Here is a 15,617-nt window from a genome sequence, read left to right as displayed (position 1 = left end):
GACTCTTGAGAGTCCCTTGGACAGAAAGGAGATCCAACCAGTCCATCCTAAAGGAAATCAGTCCTGAATATTCATTGGAAGGCCTGGTGCTAAAGCTGAAACTCTAATACTTTGGCCACCTGATGCGAAGAACTGACTCATTTGAAAAGACCCTGATGCTGCGAAAGATTGAAGGCAGGAGAAAAAGGGGACGACAGAGGATGAGATGGTTGGATGGCATCACCGACTCAATGGACATGAGTTTGAGTAAACTCCAGGAGTTAGTGACGGACAGGGAGGCCTGGCATGCTGCAATCCAGGGGGTTGCTAATAGTCATACATGACTGAGCGACTGAACTGAACTGAAGTGAGTGTAGCGAGCACAGATGTAGAAGGAGGTGGTATGAGATAAGACTACAAAGGCAGGGTTAGACATTCCAGGAGAAGGTGCTATAGGCTTAGTCAGAGGTATACTTCATTCTGGAGGCAACGAGTAATTATTGACAGCTTTAAAGCAGGGGAACGGCATAACTACAAGTAGACACTGGGAAAACTAATCTTGCTATGACATGGATGATGGACCAAAAGAGAGTACGAATGTGCCCTGCACATAGTTAGATGTTTAATTAGTACTGAATGGATAAAAGTAGAAAGACTAGGTTAAAATTTATCATGTTTCTCTAACATAATATCAAATCCATCCTATCCAATCCCATTTAATATTTTTCAGTTTGCTATTTAGTGAACCAACTTCCCTCATTCTAGAAGGAAATAATGTTGCTGGTGCACAAAAAAAAAAAAAAAAAATCAATTCACCAGTCAGATGTAGCCTTCTAAATGTTGTTTTTAAAGTGTATACTCTTCTTCTATTCAGGGGGAAGCACGTCTGAGCTGCTTTTGGGACTACTGAAAAAGAAAACAAAATGAACCAAGTATAAAAGTTAGCCATTGAGGTGTGGTTCCCCTTCTTCTGCAACAATGTGAAAGGGTTATTGGCAAATAAGCAGATCACAAGCTGTAACTTTATCTTTCCTATACTGTCTTGTAGTCTTCATGTCAAACATGTACTAAGCCATAGGTTTCTTGATGATGCCGAACTTCCCCCTGTACAGGCCATGGTACCATCTGCAAAGCATCAACTACTCAGTGAGAAACCAAGGCTGAAAACATTGACGTGAGTCATAACCTACCTGATTTTCTTCATGGGAAACCCTCATCTGCTCCTTGAGGACAGACATCCGAGCTGCCTCTTCTTTCCTCAAGACTCTCTCCTTCTTGAGCTCAGGACTCCAGAAGGTCTTGATACTGTTCATGGAAGATCCCAACTTGCTATCCTTGATGTCGAGCTCTTTTCGTAGGAGGTCATTCTCTCTCTGAAGTTCCTTGAGCTGGGCCTGAAGGTCTAACATGGTGCTATCTCTTACCTGCCTCAACATGGAGGGGACCTGGTGGTGGTGATGATGGGATGAGCTGGTCAGACCGCCATGTTGATCCGTGTATGAAAGGACATCTGTGTGGGAAAGTCCAGCAGAGGCAATATTGGGACTACTCCCCATAGCTGTGACCCGGCCTCCATATACAGCTCGATTTGTGGCCCTTCCCAGAGTCATAGTGCCCTTTGGGTAAGTTGTTGAAGCCACCCCCTCATGATCGCTCAGATACATGGGTCCAGATGTAGCATAGGCTGCATTAAGGGACTGGATATTCTCCATGGACAGAGTCTTGCCTGTTCCTCCACCTCCCCCACTACTTGTTCTTCGGTGGCCCAGACGAGGAGACCGTGGCAAACGAGGTGATCTGGAAGGGCTACCTTCCAGATTGGTGATTGTTCTTGCACTTCCATACATTTTTCTTTTCTTATGAGGTGCTACAGAAGAGAAGGAATGCTATATTAAGTTGGAGATTAAGCCAATGTTTCCACCGTTGGCCAGAATTTTCACCACATTCTTTTCATAGTCTGTACTGGAAAATGCATCCAAACAGAGATCTGAAAAGTGAGGGAAAAAAATAATCAAAAATAAATTTATTTAGAACTCTGACCATTAACAGCATTATATTTCAAAAATATGTGTGTATATGTGTGTGTGTGTGTGTGTGTGTACATATAGATGATAGATTGATGATAAGAATGATAGATAATAGTCAAACCTATGCTTATTTAAAAATAGCAAGGACCCCAAACTTTACTAAGTACATTTAAACATTTTGTAGATTTCCCCCATCATGCACCCAAGCAAGGTCAAAAGTTCTTAGAGCAAAAAAGAAGCTCATTTTTCCTTAGGAAAATGAAACTTTGCATTTTGGTCTGTGCTAAGTGATAGTTGGGGCCTCCAGAAAAATCACCATAGAATTCTGTATCATAGAGATCTTAACTATAAAATACTCCATCTGAGGCACATGACCCTCATATACAAGTGGCCTGACAGTGACTCTGATATCTTGTTTCCAAGAATGTCAACTAATAGTCAAACAGGTTGTCACCTCCCTTCCTGTACCCATTGCAGACATCACTAATCCATCACAATCTTTTTTCCCACTAAATTCAGGACTCTTATCAACACAACATCCTAAACAGTTTACCAACCAACTGATACAGACACATGAGTTGGAACGTATTGGCCATCTTGAAGTTAGAAGAAAAGAGGTGGCTCAAACCAACAAGTCTCCTATACATACTGCCAAATCCTAAACGCTCTCACCAGAGAAGATCACAGTCCCGTCTCTCTCCTGGAGAGATCCCCTGGAGAAGGGAATGGTTACCCACACCAGTATTTTTGCCTGGAGAATTCCTTGGGTGGAGGAGCCTGGCAGGCTACAGTCCATGGGTTCACAAAGAGTCCTACATGACTGAGCAACTAACACTTCACCTCACTCCATGGTTATGCAAGTACTCTGGGGCAGATTTATGTAGCCAGGGCTACAAGATTGTGATTATCCTCCAGTGCTAAGATCCAAATGGTCTTAATGGGTGCATCTTGGCTTCCTGTTCTTCCTCTTAGGGTATGTTTAGTGTACTTTCTTTTTCTTCAGCTTTTAGACACAGAGACCACAGATTTTTGGAGAGAAGCCAACTGAGGTTCAAATATCCACTTTAACGCTGACAAGCTGAGTGACCGTGGCAAACTGTCTGCTATGTGCTTCCTTTCTCTGATCCATAAAATGTGGGTAAAATTACCTAAATCAGTACTGTAAGAAATATGTAAGATAATGTTTTTAAAACACCCAGTTTGATACCTAGCACAGAATAGTCAATAAATAGTTTTTGTTGGTAGTATCAGTGAGATAAGTACATTAATAGCATTATAGAAGTCATCTTTTATTTTACCTGCATATCATTCATTCTCCCTCCACTCCCCACCGCCCCCCCCAATTCCTGGTAATACTCTCCATTTTTCTCAGAGAAATTATTTCCAAATCTCTACCCACAATTCATTAGGTTTAGGTAAGGCTGACTCTCTTTACTCTATCCTGGAGGATGCCAGTCGTAAGAACATGACCCAGACCTGGCTGATCATCACATTTCATCCCCCAGACATGACAGCTGGTTTAGGGATGGGCATGTGACCCACAGTCATTCAAAATCAGTCCATATCATGACTTTTGCTGGAATAACTGGGAAAGATAAACTCTTTTCAAGCTAGAATTATATGCTTTCAAGACAGAGTTTCTGAGTACTACCATGTGGAAAGTGCTTTCCTGAGAGTGAAGCTAATGCAAAGGAAAGCAGAGCCAATCTTTGAACGGTATGAAATCAAACCAGATGACATCATCCGATACTCTGCACCCAGCAGTTACTGAAGCCACATCTATTCCTAGGCCATTATAGCTACACATGCCAGGCAGACTAACTACGTTAACGGTCCCAACTCTATACCCTTCCTCTATCTGAGTCCTTGGCTGTGCCCTCCCAATCTGACTCTGGGTTCAGTCATGTGACTTGCTTTGGTCAAAAAGGTGATAGTAAATGTGAAGCCTGCAATAGCACTTATGTGTTTACCTTCTCATTCATTTTCTTCTGCCACAGAAATTTTAAAACATGCCCACCCTAGCCTGCTGAAAGATGAGAAATACAGAGTCAAGATGTCCTGTGAGTGAGAGTGCAGTTGCTCAGTAGTGTCCAACTCTTTGTGATCCCATGGACTGTAGCCTACCAGGCTCCTACATCCATGGGATTTTCCAGGCAAGAATACTGGAGTGGGTTGCCATTTCCTTCTCCAGATCTTCCCAACCCAGGGATTGAACCCGGATCTCCTGCATTGTAGGCAGATGCTTTACTGTCTGAGCCAACAGGGAAGTTTTTTTTTCCTAGCCAATAGCCAACCAACCCCCCAGACACTTGAGCAAACCCAGCCAAGATCAGCAGAGCTGCATAGCCACCCAGTGGCTGACCACAGGTGCATGAGCAAGTCCAGCTGAGATCCAGAGGGCCCCATACACTCATAGACAATATAAAAATGTCTTAGTATGTCACTGATGTTTTGTGGCTGGTTGTTTTGGAGCATTACTAAGGCAACAGATCACGATACATTCACCAATAAATTTTATTTTTTGCTACAGTCAATTCTAATCAGAGTATCTGTCATTTATGCTCAAGAGACTCCTCACATATAGCATAAAGAAATACTTTGCATATAGGCTTCTTCTTTCCCTAAAAAGTCCCTCCAAAGAGTTATACACCTGTTTCTAACGAGTGAACTTAATTTCAAATCTCTATGTTGCTCAAAGCTTAATTTTGGTTTCCTTGAAAACATACAAAAATCATTTTGTATCTAAACCTTTTGCACAAATAATATGTTTAAAAAAAAAAACAAACAGGTGAGTCAACAGGTCCAACAATAGTAATTCAGTTACATAAATGATGAGAGAGAGACAGACAGAAGTTAGAATAATGTGACCATTACATGAATATTCAATGAGATAGAAAGACGCTCATGACATACTAGTAGTGGGGGTAAGTAGACTAAAAAAAATTTTTATGGTCGATTCACATTTTAAAACATACATGCATACATACTAACTTGCAGAGAAGACTGGAACAATACATGTTGAAATGTTAACAGCAATTGGGTTCAAATGGTTTTCATTTTCTTCCTTTTGTTTATTTGCATGTTCTAAATTTTCTACATTTTCCATTGTCTTTTTTAGTCTCTATTCATTTCAACTCTGATCTTTGTTATTTTCCTCCTCCTAGTAACTTGGAGGTTAGTTTGTGCTTTTTCCAGTTCCTTGAGATATAAAGTTAGGCTATCTATTTGAGATCTTTCTTTTCTCTTAACTTAAGTATTCATCACTATCAACTTAAGAAAATAATGTTTCCTTCTATAGTTTCAATAGTTAAATTAATTGTTATTTTTGCTATGCTTAGAACTTAGGCCCTAGCTAAGCCACCACTTCAGAGAAGGCAATGGCACCCCACTCCAGTACTCTTGCCTGGAAAATCCCATGGACAGAGGAGCCTGGTAGGCTGCAGTCCATGAGGTCGCTAAGAGTCGGACGCGACTGAGCGACTTCACTTTCACTTTTCACTTTCATGCGTTGGAGAAGGAAACGGCAACCCACTCCAGTGTTCTTGCTTTGAGAATCCCAGGGATGGGGAAGCCTAGTGGGCTGCCATCTATGGGGTCGCCCAGAGTCGGACACGACTGAAGTGACTTACAGTACAGTAAGCCACCACTTACAGATATTATCTTCTAAGAAGAAGTAATGAAATCTGACTTGCCCTTCTCTATCTTCTCTTGTGTCTAGAGGCTGACATTTCTGAGGTCTCTAGCTAGGTTTGAAATCCCAATCCAAATTCAGTAAAATTTACACCCACACAGATTTAATCTTCAGTAACATTACCAGCTCAGCTGGCCAAGGCTTCAGAGAATTGCAACCACCAACAAACAAAAAGATTTCCTTTTAGAAACACACAACACACACATAACATATAACATGCACAGATATATTAACTTGCTTGAAATAATGTTTCTTTGTTTAAATATTTGAATACTCTTTTTCGACATTTAGTATCAGCAGTTTAGTGTCATAGAATGGATTGAAAAGTTTTCCATTTTTCATATAGCCTCAAATAGCATAATATGAAACTTCTCTATTCCTGAAATGTTTGGTAGAACACACCCATAAAATTAAACATGCTTAGTTGTTATCTTCTAACTATTTACTATGCTTACTGATCTATTCAGATTTGTTACCTATTATGTGTCAATGATCATTAAAATATTTCTCAATACAACAGTCTGTTGTATTGAGATTTTTCAGTCTTCCTAGTATTGTTCTATATAATTCTTCCTTCAAAAATTTAAAATCTCTTCAAATTATGTCTCCATCGCATTCCTAATGTTGCTTATATTTTTCTGTTTCTCTTGATGACAACATGACAAATGCTTGTCTATGTTCTACTGATACGTTTTACTATAGTTTGTCTCCCATTTCATCAATATCTCTTTATCCTTAATAGTAATTTCTATTTCCTATGTGTTTATTTTTGTTATATTTGCCATTTTGCAGTAAATGTTCATTTATCTTCAGTCATGTTTTCTGACAAATGCATGTAAGATTACACATACTGGCTAGATGTTTTATGCATAAAATCTTTCTGTAAACATCTTGCTATTTTTCTTTTGAAATTTTTTCTATTCTAGGAAATATTCAGGATACATTTAAATGTCAAAGTAGATAGATGTTTTGGGCTAAAACTTTGTAGTCTTAATTTTATGGCATTGGGATCACAGAATATAACATATATATCTCCTAACCTTTGACACTTGCCAAGACTTTCTAAATGGCCCAATAAATGATTAGTTTCCTTAATTTTTAAAACAGCTAATAAAAGTTTATAGAAAAAATTTAAATTCATATATGTATACAGAAGAAAGTGAAAACACCCTCAATTTTGTCCTTCATAGACAACCTCTATGGTGTTGTTTCCGATTCCTATTGTGCGTATTTATATAATTTCAGATAGAATTCATATCGCATTCAGATGCTGCAGAAGTGACACTGTTCCAGCTCTGGGCCTGGCCTTGAAGAGACCTAGCAGCTTCTGATTTTGCTCTCTTCAAAAGCAGAGTTGTAACTGAAAAAAGAAACAACACAGAAAGGCCCTGGAAGATGAGATACGACATGGAGAGAGATTATAAGAAGGAAAGCACAAGTAACCCAGCCAACAGCCAGCACTAAGATGCCGGCCTGGTAAGACAGCCGCCTCGCACCTTCCAGCCCAGCCCAGCTGCCATCTGAAATCAGTGCATGAGTGACAGCGAACACTGTGCAACACGAAGGACCACTCAGTCAATCCATGTAGCGACAGGAAATAATTCATTCTTGTTTAAAACCTTCTGAGCTTGAAGGGTTTTGGTGGTTTTTACATAGCAAAAGAACTGAAACAGTCAGTTAGTGTTTCATTGAACGGCTATCCAATCATTTCCTCAACTAACCACCTATTATGAGACACGCTGGGACATGTTGTTGTTCAGTCACTGAGTCATGTCCGACTCTGCAACCCCATGCACTGCAGCATGCCAAACTCTCCTGTCTTCCACTATCTCCCAAAATTTGCTCAAATTCATGCTCATTGAGTATGACATGCTATCTAATCATCTCATTCTCTGCCATCCCCTTCTCCTTTTACCTTCAATCTTTCCCAGCTTTAGGGTCTTTTCCAGTGAATTGGCTCACTGGGACACTTAATTTCTTTTTAAAATTTTAAAATATCTCAGTCAGTATTCTGATAGAGAAAGCTTTGCCTACATCTCTTATTACTCCCCTAGGATAAGGTTCTAGAAGTAACATTACAAGATTGAAATTTAAAGGCTCTTGATACCCACATCAAAACTCCCTTCAGAAATGTTAACACAATTTACACTCAGACCCTCTCACCCTTGGATATCTTTCCTCTACAGCCTCTAGTCTTTATTCTCAACTCAGCACAGAAGCTATCATCTCTTGAGGCTGCTAAAAGTCTCTGAATTACCCAACTCAGGATCACCACATATTTAGTAAATAAACCTTGAAAAGTATTTATTAAGCACCATTAATGTGCTACAGTAGCTCTGCTTTAGGTCAGTGCTCTTCAACAGCACTTGCCTGTTCAGATAAACAAGGCTTAATGGGGTTTTGATTGTACACCAAGGTGTCTCAGACACTTTAGGACACCAAGCTGGGTTGTGACTAGAACTGAGGAACTTCCCTGCCAGTCAAGTGCTTACAACTCCCTGCTCCCATTGTAGAGAGTGCACATTTGACCCCTTGTCAGAGAACTAAGATCCCACATGCCACACAGTACAGGCAAAACAATTTTTTTAAATAAACAAAACTGAAAATGTAAGGTATAAATCAATTACCAAATTTATGTGACAAGAGAATCCCTTTTCCCTTCCAAATACCTGAATTCACTGAACATTCCACTTTATTCATGCAATAATTATATTTTAACCACCAGCTTAATTCCCACTCTTGAAAGCTGGGGATAAAGCAGTGATTGAAACAGACACATCTCCTGTCTATGGGAAGTTTACACACGAGAGGAGACTTTCTCAACATTTTCTTCATCTCATATCTAACAAAGTTGGAGGGGAAGATGGTGACAGGAATTAGGCACTGCTTGCAGGGCATGGACATGAAACTTACCCAAAAGGCTCAGAAATGACCTCTTGAGAAATACAGAAGATCAAGCGAATCACTGTTTGGAGTTTTAATCCTCTAGCAAAAGAAATTAATATAATTCTGTATTTATTTTTCACACAACAAAGAAATGAGAATTTTAAAAAGAACTCAAGTCAGTCATCAGCAGGCGGTGCATGTACGATGTGAGGAAATCGGTTGATGTTTCTTACATCAAGGTCACTACAGACAAGAAGCATTTTGTATAATACCATATAACTCATCGAACCAAACAGGAACTCCAGAGAACATTAAAACGGTAACAGAATAATTTTTTTATCCCTATACATCTCTTTCTTAACAGTAAATTTTAATTAGCAACCTAGGCCCAATGCTTTATTTTGGAATTAGTCTCTTCCACCAAATTTACAAAGAGCAGGATGGCTTCCTGGAACCATTTCATTACTAACTCCAAAGCACACAAAGCGGTGTAGATTTTGCAGATTACAAAAAGGCCCAGTTGACAAGATAAATTGGAAGTAGTCAAACAGGAGATGGAAAGAATGAACATCGACAATTTAGGAATCAGTGAACTAAAATCTACTGGAATGGGCAAATTTAATTCAGATGACCATTATATCTACTACTGTGGGCAAGAATCCCTTAGAAAAAATGGAGTAGCCCTCATAGTCAACAAAAAAGTCTGAAATACAGTACCTGGGTGCAATCACAAAAACAACAGAATGATCTCTGTTTGTTTCCAAGACAAACCATTCAATATCACAATAATCCAAGTCTATGCCCCAACCACTACTGCCGAAGAAGCTTAAGTTGAACGGTTCTATGAAAACCTACAAGACCTTCTAGAACTAACACCGAAAAAAAGATGTCCTTTTCATCATAGGAGACCGGAATGGAAAAGTAGGAAGTCAAGAGATACCTGGAGTAACAGGTAAGTTTGGCCTTGCAGTGAATGAAGCAGGGCAAAGGCTAACAGAGTTCTGCCAAGAGAATGCACTGGTCATAGCAAACACCCTCTTCCACCAATACAAGAGACGACTCTACACATGGACATCACCAGATGGTCAACACTGAAATCAGACTGATTATAGTCTTTGTAGCCCAAGATTGAGAAACTCTATACAGTCAGCAAAAACAAGACCAGGGGCTGACTGTGGCTCAGATCATGAGCTCCTTATTGCCAAATTCAGGCTTAAATTGAAGAAAGTAGGGAAAACTACTAGACCATTCAGGTATGACCTAAATCAAATCCCTTATGATTATACAATGGAAGTGACAAATAGATTCAAGGGATTAGATCTGACAGAGTGCCTGAAGAACTACGGACAGAGTTTTGTGACACTGTACAGGAGGCAGTGATCAAGACCATCCCCAAGAAAAAGAAATGCAAAAAGGAAAAATGGTTGTCTGAAGTGGCCTTACAAATAGCTGTGAAAAGAAGAGAAGCAAAAGGCAAAGGAGAAAAGGAAAGATATACCCATCTGAATCCAGAGTTCCAAAGAATAGCAAAGAGAGACAAGAAAGCCTTCCTCAGTGATCAGTGCAAAGAAACAGAGGAAAACAATAGAATGGGAAAGACTAGAGATCTCTTCAAGAAGGTTAGAGATACCAAGGGAATATTTCAAGCAAAGATGGACGCAAAAAAGGACAAAAATGGTATGGACCTAACAGAAGCAGAAGATATTAAGAAGAGATGGCAAGAACACAGAAGAGCTATACAAAAAAGATCTTTATGACCCAGATAACCAGTACTCTTGCCTGGAAACTTCCATGGATGGAGGAGCCTGGTAGGCTGCAGTCCATGGGGTCGCTAAGGGCACAACATAACGACTTTACTTTCACTTTTCACTTTCATGCGTTGGAGAAGGAAATGGCAACCCACTCCAGTGTTCTTGCCTGGAGAATCCCAGGGACGGGGAGCCTGGTGGGCTGCCGTCTATGAGGTCACACAGAGTCGGACATGACTGGAGTGACTTAGCAGCAGCAGCAACCACAATGGTATGATCACTCACCTAGAGCCAGACATCCTGGAATGCAAAGTCAAGTGGGCCTTAGGAAGCATCACTACAAACAAAGCTAGTGGAGATGATAGAATTCCAGTCGAGCTATTTCAAATCCTAAAAGATGATGCTGTGAAAGTGCTGCACTCAGTATGTCAGCAAATTTGGAAAACTCAGCAGTGGCCACAGGACGGGAAAAGGTCAATTTTCATTCCAATCCTAAAGAAAGGCAATACCATAGAATGTTCAAACTACCACACAATTGCACTCATCTCACATGCTAGCAAAATAATGCTCAAAATTCTCCAAGCCAGGCTTCAACAGTATGTGAACTGTGAACTTCCAGATGTTCAAGCTAGATTTAGAAAAGGCAGAGGAACCAGGGATCAAATTGTCAACATCCATTGGATCACTAAAAAAGCAAGCGAGTTCCAGAAAAACATTTACTTCTGCTTTATTGACTATGCCAAAGCCTTTGACTGTGTGGATCACAATAAACTGTGGAAAATTCCGAAAGAGATGGGAATACCAGACTACCTGACCTGCCTCCTGAGAAATCACTATCCAGGTCAAGAAGCAACAGTTAGAACCAGACATCGAATAATGGACTGGTTCCAAGTTGGGAAAGGAGTACGTCAAGGCTGTATATTGTCACCCTTCTTATTTAACTTATATGCAGAACACATCATCCAAAATGCTGGGCTGGATGAATACAAGCTGGAATCAAGATTGCCGGGAGAAATATCAATAACCTCAGATACTCAGATGACACCACCCTTATGGCAGAAAGTGAAGAGGAACTATAGAGCCTCTTGATGAAAGTGAAAGAGGAGAGTGAAAAAACTGACTTAAAATTCAACATTCAAAAAATGAAGATCATGGCATCTGGTCCCATCACTTCATGGCAAATAGATGGGGAAACAATGGAAACAGTGACAAACTTTATTGTCTTGGGCTCCAAAATCATTGCAGATGGTGACAGCAGCCATGAAATTAAAAGACGCTTGCTCCTTGGAAGAAAAGCTGTGACCAACCTAGACAGCATATTCAAAAGCAGAGACATTACTTTGCCAACAAAGGTCCATCTAGTCAAAACTACGGTTTGTCCAGTAGTCATGTATGGATGTGAGAGTTGGACTGTGAAGAAGGCTAAGCGCCGAAGAATTGATGCTTTTGAACTGTGGTGTTGGAGAAGAGTCTTAAAGGTCCCTTGGACTGCAAGGAGATCCAACCTATCCATCCTGAAGGAAATCATTCCTGAATATTCATTGGAAGGACAGATGCTGAAATTGAAACTCCAATACTTTTGATACGAAGAACTGACTCTGGAAAAGTCCCTGATGCTGGGAAAGATTGAAGGCAGGAGGAGAAGGGGATGACAGAAGACAAGATGGTTGGATGACATCACTGACTTAATGGACATGAGTTTGAGCAAGCTCCGGGAGTTAGGGATGGACAGAGAAGCCTGGCGTGCTGCAGTCCATGGGGTCACAAAGAGTCGGATACGCCTGAGAGTTGAACTGAACTGACAAGGTAAAGCAAAGGCAAATTCCCATGGCTTCAAGTCCTCCTAAGTCTCGTGATTCCTTCCTGTTCTGAGTCATTTCCAAATCCCTCAGCCCAGATGTGTTTAAGTCTCCTGATATATTTTTAGGTACATGTTTTGACAGTTGGGTTTTTTTTGGTTGCCATCTCCTAATTCTCATCTATCCCATTTTTTTCAGTTCTAAAAAATGAATCTCTGAGAAATAGCAAGATCAACTCTACTCAGTAATCAATAATGCAAGGACTCCTGTTACCCTTTACTGACTTCAAGAAAACCATTTCTATGCTTTTGCAACCACCTATAAATACATTACAGAAAATGAGGTAGCAGTTAAGATCTTACTGTTTTAAATACTATTATGAAGCCAAGATAGGCCCAATCATTGAGCTTTCTTGTAAATTCTCAAAAACACCTTCTTTCTAAACACTAATAGAGGCACAGATGTAGAGAACAAATGTATGGATATCAAGGAGGGGAAGCGGGGGGAAATTCAGAGATTGGGATTGACAGTATGCATAAGATAGATAATTAATGAGAACCTACTGTATAGCTCAGGGAACTCTACTCAGTGTTCTGTGGTGACCTGAATGGTAAGGAAATCCAAAAAGGAAGAGATATATGTATATGTACAGCTAATTCACTTTCTTGTACAGCAGAAGCAAACACAACATTGTAAAGCAACTATACTCCAATAAAAGTTAATTTTTAAAAAAATACATGCTTTCTTATATATTTATGATGTACAATCTTAAGGATAAATTAGATCAAACTGGACATAGAAACAGACAAATATTGCTGAATGTAATAAGAAATTAATTGCACACCTTTCACTTTAAAAGCATCTTATGAATAAAATCTGAAGTGCAAAGGTAGGTTCCATTTAGGCTTCAAACACTAAAATAAAAAACTGTACAGGTTTTATGAACCTATATGAATTCTTTCTCCAATTGCATATGGATTCATAAATAAAATAAACACTCATCCACTCACTCTCAAAAGGTTTAAGGACTCTTGAACTATAAGCCCAGGGGGAAAAGATGGAAAGAGCCTTGATTCCGGTCTAACTCAAGTATCTTAGACTATCATGGTCTAGAATGGTCTATTTTAAGAAAAAGTCACTTCCTGCTATCTGCTCTAAATTAGGTTAAGTTTATTTCTGCAGATCTCAGCCTCAGCCCATCACCTGAGCCCTGCTGACAGACCATGTGAGCTGAGATCATCACGATCTCCCAAGATTTATCCCAACTTAAAGTATCCTTTTTTTTTTTTTTCTTATTGGCAACCCTAACTTTTAAAATACTTTGTGTCACAGACTACGGTTAATTCTAAAACCTTTCTGGAGGAAGTGGCTGCCCAGGAGCCAGATGCCGCCTGCACGTGTGCAATATATAACTAGTACGGTGTTCTTCAGTTCTTCAATTCTGATCTAGTTGCCGACATAAACAGAAATGGTCCTTTCACATTAAAACCAGACTCTAGCTTCTCCTCAAAAATCTGAAAATCTGACAATGTCAGGTCTGCTTCCTTACATGCCAACAACTGGTCAGAGCCAACCAGCAGCCGTCTCTTCAAGAATGGACATGAATCTTCCAGTTGGCCACAGTTCCCCTCCATTCCCTATTACCTTTTAACAGGCTGATTCCTTCTTTTCATGTTTGCCCCTACAGGCATTTAAATTTTACCGCTTCTACTCATTTGCTGCTGCTGCTAAGTCGCTTCAGTCATGTCCGACCCTGTGCGATCCCATAGACGGCAGCCCACCAGGCTTCCCGTCCTTGGGATTCTCCAGGCAAGAACACTGGAGTAGGTTGCCATTTCCTTCTCCAATGCATGGAAGTGAAAAGTGAAAGTGAAGTCGCTCAGTCGTGTCCAGCTCTAGCGACCCCATGGACTGCAGCCCACCAGGCTCCTCCGTCCATGGGATTTTCTAGGCAAAAGTACAGGAGTGGGGTGCCATTGCCTTCTCCATCTACTCATTTAAAAGATCTTAAATAAAAATTTGCTGTCCTTTATCACCTGCTTCAAGTCCATCACCAAATCCTATCAATTCTACCTCTAAAATATCTCTCAATCTCTTTATTTCTTATTTCCACTTCTATTATCACCACCCTGTTGCACCAACATCACTGCCTAAGCTCTCCCATACCCTCCTAAAGCATCTCCCCTTTCCTAAAACTCCTCCATTTTATTTCTCACACATGAGCTAAACCATTTTAAGGAACAATTCTGATCAAAAAATGTCTTCCCTTACTCACTTAAACCCCTTCCAAGCTTCCCAGTGCTTTTAGACAAAGACCAAAATCCTTCCCATGGTCTGAGGCCTCTCAGGATCTTGTTCCAGCATCCTTTCTTGCCACTTTCTTCACTGACTCTGCCTGGGTCTTCTCTCTGTTGCTCAGATGCATCAAGTCCCTTCCAGTCTCAGAACCTTCATACATGTTGTCCTCTTTGCTGGGCTAATTCCTCTCCATCGTTTTGATCACAGAATACAACAGGATACCCATCCACAAGGTCTATCCCATCCAAATCAGGTCTCTCAGCTATCTTGTCTCAAAGTATAGTGCTTTTTCTTATGATATGAAAGACTTTTTTTTTTTTAATAAGAGAAGCTGACTTCATCTTCCCTGCAATGGTTGTCTGAGTGTCTCTCTTGCTTCAACTAAATAGGGTGACCAAGTAGCCTGGATCTTTTAGGTAAGGTATAAGAAAGCCTTTTGTAACCCAACCAAGGCTGCACCTCCTCAGATCCTTGGTTTACAAAATAAGCCATTAAGAAGAGGATATGTACAAAAGATTCTGGAGCCTTCAGTGAAGAAAGTCATTGACACCCAAGTCATGATTCCTAGGATTCAGAATATGTGAGATCTCTGTGAGGAGACAAAAATGGTTGCAAATAAGACTAGAGTTTCCAGAAATAAAGTAATTTCTTCAAGATAACAGACAGTCCATGTTGGTGACTGGGACTCAAGTGACCCAGGAGTCATGGAGAAGTTTGTATGGACAAGCAAGTGGGTGAGACAGAAAGCTCCTTGAGATCCTGCCATGCCAAGCAGAGCCTGTGAGGTGGGGCACAACCCTGTGCATGAGGTGGGGCTGTAAGTCAGGAGGAGTCCATGTAAGTCCATGTCTCCTAGCAGGGTTCCCAACAGCAGACAATGAGACAAGGATTGGGATGCAGAAGGTAATCCCAGGGAATATTGAAGGGAGAGTTTGGTGCTAAGACAAAGAAGTGAAGGAAGCCAATACAGGGTGCATCTTCAAGGAAGTTTCTGCTACAGACAACTGGGTTCAATTCTGCTGAAAGAGCTCCAAGAGACAGTGCAGAACCTGCCTCTTGGTATACCTCTTTAAAGGCAGAGGGCTGCTGCCCTGGCACTCCCAGTCTGTGCTACATCATGGAGACCAAGAAAAAGCTCTCATGTTCCAACATAGGCCACGAGTGCTGAGGAGATGAGGGTGGGACACCA

At 40.6% G+C, this 15,617-nt stretch overlaps 1 protein-coding gene across 3 annotated transcripts in view; it reads right to left on the bottom strand.

Annotated features, from left to right (window-relative positions):
- The window catches only part of ERC2 (ELKS/RAB6-interacting/CAST family member 2), a 996,367-nt gene that overhangs the window by 955,039 nt on the left and 25,711 nt on the right, over positions 1–15,617 (bottom strand). For all 3 annotated transcript variants that reach the window (XM_070360622.1, XM_070360624.1, XM_070360623.1), the window contains exon 2: positions 1,170–1,966. In XM_070360622.1, the coding sequence (XP_070216723.1) occupies positions 1,170–1,826 (657 nt within the window). In that variant the 5' untranslated portion in view covers positions 1,827–1,966. The remainder of the gene's footprint in view (positions 1–1,169; positions 1,967–15,617) is intronic.

The sequence above is a fragment of the Bos mutus genome, chromosome 22 (assembly GCF_027580195.1).
Source record: "Bos mutus isolate GX-2022 chromosome 22, NWIPB_WYAK_1.1, whole genome shotgun sequence".
Lineage (NCBI taxonomy): Eukaryota > Metazoa > Chordata > Mammalia > Artiodactyla > Bovidae > Bos > Bos mutus.
This window is presented reverse-complemented; position numbering and strand designations above follow the sequence as displayed.